General features: G+C 48.5%; 1 protein-coding gene across 1 annotated transcript; it reads right to left on the bottom strand.

Annotated features, from left to right (window-relative positions):
• Positions 1 to 1,052: 1,052 nt before the first annotated feature.
• Pnrc1 (proline rich nuclear receptor coactivator 1) lies at positions 1,053 to 4,466 on the bottom strand. Its single transcript, XM_041667644.1, has 2 exons — positions 3,876 to 4,466; positions 1,053 to 2,141 (listed from the first exon to the last, which is right to left on the bottom strand). Exons 1-2 carry the CDS (start codon positions 4,323 to 4,325, stop codon positions 1,698 to 1,700), a joined length of 894 nt encoding a protein of 297 aa, XP_041523578.1. The 5' UTR covers positions 4,326 to 4,466; the 3' UTR covers positions 1,053 to 1,697.
• Between the last annotated feature and the right edge of the window lie 531 nt (positions 4,467 to 4,997).

Raw genomic sequence — 4,997 nt, 5'->3', positions numbered from 1 at the left:
GCTGGCCAGGGAGCCTTGGGATCTTTTTGCCTCTTGCCTTCCCACTGGCATTTATCTTCACGTAAGCTTTAAATTCCAAAGTCTCCATCAAACACTTTAACAACTATGTGTGCCACAGTACACAAGTAGACCTCAAAGGCCAAGTGGTGGAGTCACTTCTCTTCTTCCACCTTTTGAGTTTCAGGATCAGGCTTTCGTGGCAAGCTCCTTTACCCTGAGCCATTTCCCCATCCCTTGTAGTATTTTCTCAATGAAAAATGCAGGACAGGCGAGAGCTCTGCGGTTAAACACACTTCTCTTCTGAGTTCACTTCCCAGCACTCACAGCCCACAGCCATCTGTAACTTGAACTTCAGAGATCCAATTTCTCCAGCCTCCAAGGACACTACACTCACATGCAGGTAATTAAAAATTAATCGTTAAATAAAAATGTTTAAAAAGCATATAAGCCAAGCAGTTAATAGTTCCTATATGAAAGTAAATTCTAAGTCAGTTGTAGAACCTTGCCTGTAACCCAGGTCCTCAGGAGGCCCAGGCAAAAAGACTACAAGTTTCAGGCCTGCTGGACTACTAGACAAGTTCAAGAACACTTTGGAAAACTCAAAAAAAAAAAAAAAGTCAAAATAAAAATGAAAACCTATGTATTCTAGATTAGGGATAGAGTCTTCTGAAAGGATGCCTGCTGGCCTAGATCAATCCACAAAGCTGAGTTTGATCCCTGGCACTACCTCAACCAGGGGAGGTGGGGTATGCCAGTAATCCCAGCACAGGAGAGGCAGAGGCAGAAGAATCCCAAGTTCCAGGTTACCTGAACTCCACAGCTTGTCCTAATTCCCTGTATTTTTATAACCAGTTTTCCTTTTCTATTTCTAAGACGGGAAGTTCTTGCTCTCAGAGGTAGGTTAGATTATTGGTCACATTTAAATTTTGTAGCAAGACTGGTATTTTAACATAGTGACAAAGACAGTAAAATCTTCCAAGTCCAATCACACACAGTCACCTGCTCACACACTCATTCAAGTCGGCAGTCATACACAAAAAGCCAGGACTAGCTTAAAAGGGGGGAGGCCAAATTATTATTGATTTAAAATTTGATTACAACCAATTTTGTTGGCATTTAAAATTTGAGGAGTTTTAAATCTCAATAATGGCTATATATTGATATCCAGAAATCAAGTTTGGTAAAAACAAGAAATTTTCTAGCAATTACAGATTAAAAGGCAAGTCAATTTAGAGAAACACAGACGAAGTCCATGTTTACAGTGATTGTGCCAGATCTAACTTTCAGTAGTACATAGTAAATTGTTTCACATTTAGGTCTTCACTTTTGAGATTTGAGAGCTGTTCTTAAAAAACTTTATGTACCTATGCGAACAGTCTTCCACGTGCCGTAAGCACCCACTTGAAATATCTCCACTGTATATATACAAAACACCCACCACATCTGCAGGGCAAAATACATACTTTCATAACAAAACTATAATGTACCTCTCAAGTATGAACAATATACACATAATACATGGTATACAGTATTTACAAAATATAAAATATAATACAAGTTTCTTGTGTGTGACTTAAGCTCATCTCCTGTCGTTATGCTCCAACATGGCAAGTTTCCAGCGTTGTATCCATTTCCGTTTAGAGTCCAAGGATGTGGGAAAAAAATCTATGTTTAACATACATATTGAAAACTAAAATCTACGTCTGAACTTTGAGGAGCGTTTTCAGATGCACTGCCATGAGCTCCCGGCTGTGGCTGGGATTTTCAGCAGTGTTTCCCATCCAGTGACTCGGAGGCTTTGGAAGAACACTAGGGGAAGGTGGGTCACTAAACTTTGCTCCCGCGTAATTTTCCTTTTGGCTAACTTCTGTCAGAAATGCTGATTTCTTCAAATGGTTACTTTTAATGTTCTCAGTATTTTTAAAAGGCTTTTTTTCCTGCTTCTGCATTCTATTGGGGGAAGCAGAGTCCTGCCAAAAGTCATTTTCATTCCTTTTTGCAGAGGTGATCTTGGTTAGTGGCAAGTTAAATTTGCTTTTCTGTCTGTTTATCTTTGGTTGTTCACACAAGTGTATACCATGTACAAGCTGGCCGTGGGGAAGGACAGTTTTCTCCGATTTTCCCATCTTTGATTTTAACACCTACAAAGGAACACAATAGTGAATAGTTTGAAAGTTATCTTTATAGCATATATTTTACATATTTCTTCTCAATTCCTCTAGAATTGAATCCAGTTTCGACAAAGTATATGCTAGCTACCAGGTTTCCAATTACACATGCCTCTTATATTGCTACTGAAAACATGAACTCAATGCTGTTACCGGAATGCATATAAAGTAAAACATCCAACTTAAAAAATTCAAGGCAACCATGTCCAACTTTTCTAACTGTAAGCAAGAGTTACTTGCGGGATAAAAAAATGTTCCTGGCCTGGTAGTGGAAGTGCAGGCAGATCTCTGTGAGTTCAAGGCCAGCCTGGTCTACAAAGTGAGTTCCAAGACAGCCAGAGCTGTTACACAGAGAAACCCTGTCTCAAAACAAACAAAAGAAAAATTTACCTTGTGTGCCTTTCAGGTTCAACAATTTCATGAAAAGCCTTTAGGCCCAGCCAAAAGGCCTGTAAGGCACAAAGAAGCAGAAGTTCAGGCCAGCATGAACTGCTTGGTTAATCTTGTAACCTCCAACTCAGCCACCAACAAAGGTAACTAAAACATTTTGCACACTGTAGTAACTTTCCTAACCAAAAGTGGAACCTAGAGAAATCTGCATCAAATGAAAACTTCTACCATTAGATCCCTTGGTACCTGCAACGTTACACAGAAACCGGAAAGCTAAGTACAAGGTCACCCATCGGTGAGTAGCTAAGGGTAGCACAGCTTCCCCTTTCAATACTGCCTTTGAAGAATAAAATCTTCGGCCAAGTCTTTTAGATTAATACACAAGAAATCTTAGCAGGCGTGATGCACAGTAATCGCAGAACTGGGGTGGGGTGGGGGTTAAGATATCTGTTATTCTCAGCTGCACAGTGAGTTTTCTAAGACAATACAGATTACGTAAGCGCCTGCCTGAAAAACTGAAACTATAATAATAAGTAAGTACATAAATAAATACCCTTAGAACCTAAGTTTTGATTCCCCTCCATGGGCAAACCCTGATCAAGCACAAATTCTAGTACAAAGACTGGTTTGGGGTCATTATAAATGAGAACCAATCCTTCAAACTGTATGAAAAGGTTTGTTGTTGTTTTTTAAACTAAGACTACTCTCAAATTCCTCTAACCCCGACGAAATTTTATCCGTATCATTCAAATCACTGAATTGGCATGGTTCATCTGATAACTTCTAAAACTCATTTTGGACACCACTTAGAAGCCCCGCCAGAGGCAGGCTCGTGATCGCCTGCACCGCTCGCAGCACTGGGGCTGGGAAACATTCGAGTCGGGCGTCTGAATGCAAACGCTCCTGCCAACTTCCAAAACCCCGGGTCCGACTCCGCGGGTCCGGCCGCGCGTGGGTTCGGCCAGGGTGCCCCAATGGGCACCGCGCCTGCGCCTCCGCCCCCACCCAGCACCGCCTTCATGAGCGCCCCAGAGCGCCGCACGTAGCGGGCTGACGTCAGCCCTCCGAGAGCCCGTGAGCCCCGAACGCCGAAACCCCCTGGAACGCCGCCAGCCTTCTAAATGCGGGCTGTTGCTGGGCCGCAGCCGCTGCTTCTATTGGCTGGCTTCGGAGCCAATGGGCGGCGCCAGCGCAGCCGCCCAGCCCCCTTCTCCCCCGCCCCCCCCACCCACCGCCCGCTTCCGCTCCGCGACTCCAGCGAGCGTCACGGAAACTTCCCTCCCGAGTAAACAGCCGCCCCGCCCCCACCGGCCCTACCTCCTTGGCGAGCGGGGGTTGTCGGTGTAGCAGGGCTGTGGCCGTCGGGCCCCGCTCCTCCGGCGCCGCGGTCGGCCCCGGGGTCGGACTGTGGCCGCCTTCCAGGCTCGGCCGGTGCTGCTGGAACTGGTGGAAGCGGCTGGGGAGCTGTCCGGCCGGGCTGGTCCGCACCTTCTTCTTCCGCCGCTTCTTGGGCGCCGCCCGCGGGGCAGCCGCCGGGGCCGGGCTGCAGCCGGACGGCGCAGCGGTGCGAGGCGCGGGGGCCAGGCACGGGCCGTCTCCCTCGAGGAAGTGCGGCAGGAAGAGGGTGGGAGGCAGCGCGCGCGGGTCCGGAAGGCGCGGCAAGGGCGGCGGGGCCGGGCTCACCATCGGGAGGGCCCCGAGGAAGCCGAGCGGCGCTAGGCGGCCGCCCAGAGCGAGCTCTCGCTGCGGGACGGAGACGACGGTCATAGCGCGGCGAGGCGTGGGACTCGGCAGACGACTGGAAGCGGGCGTCACGGGGTGCCGGCGGCGGCTGCTGCTGCTGCTGGGAGAGTCGGAGCAAGGACCATGACTCGGGCGAGGCAGCGCAGCAACAAATAGCCCGGGCCGCCGCTGCGAGTGTTGTTAGCCGAGGCCCCGCCCCGGGCCCGCCCACCTCCCTGCGGCTGCCCAGTCCGAAGGCGCCTGCCAGGCCACGCCCTCGGCCCCGCCCCCCGCAAGACACAAACAAGCCGCTTGCTGCAGCCGGGCACAAAGAGCACACGTCGCGCAGGCGCGACCAACGGGCTCTTCTGGAGAGTGTCCCGTGAACAATGAAGTTCCACTTCGGCCTCACCTCCCTGGGATGAGGGCGGTGGAGGAATTAGGAAGCTGCTGACCTCGAGAAGGGACTGCTTGTTTGTTCGCTTTTGTTCTTTTTCAGTTCATAAAATGTGTAGTTAAGAGATTTTGGAGAACACTAACGATTTATTCCATAGCACTGGCGAAGATCTGCCTCCGTATAACCTACAGTGAAGCGTGGTTGTGTGGTTTCTCATTTATTCGGTTTGTGACGCTGCTAATTAACCCTGGGATGAAAAGAAGAATTATAGGACTTACTGATGGGTTCCTAAATTTACAAAAAGTTCTCCATAATCCCGA

The sequence above is a fragment of the Microtus oregoni genome, unplaced genomic scaffold (assembly GCF_018167655.1).
Source record: "Microtus oregoni isolate MIOR12 unplaced genomic scaffold, Mior012 000017F_ref0000208, whole genome shotgun sequence".
In the NCBI taxonomy this organism is placed as follows: domain Eukaryota; kingdom Metazoa; phylum Chordata; class Mammalia; order Rodentia; family Cricetidae; genus Microtus; species Microtus oregoni.
Note: the sequence above shows the minus strand (reverse complement) of the source record. Positions and strands in the feature narration are given on the sequence as shown.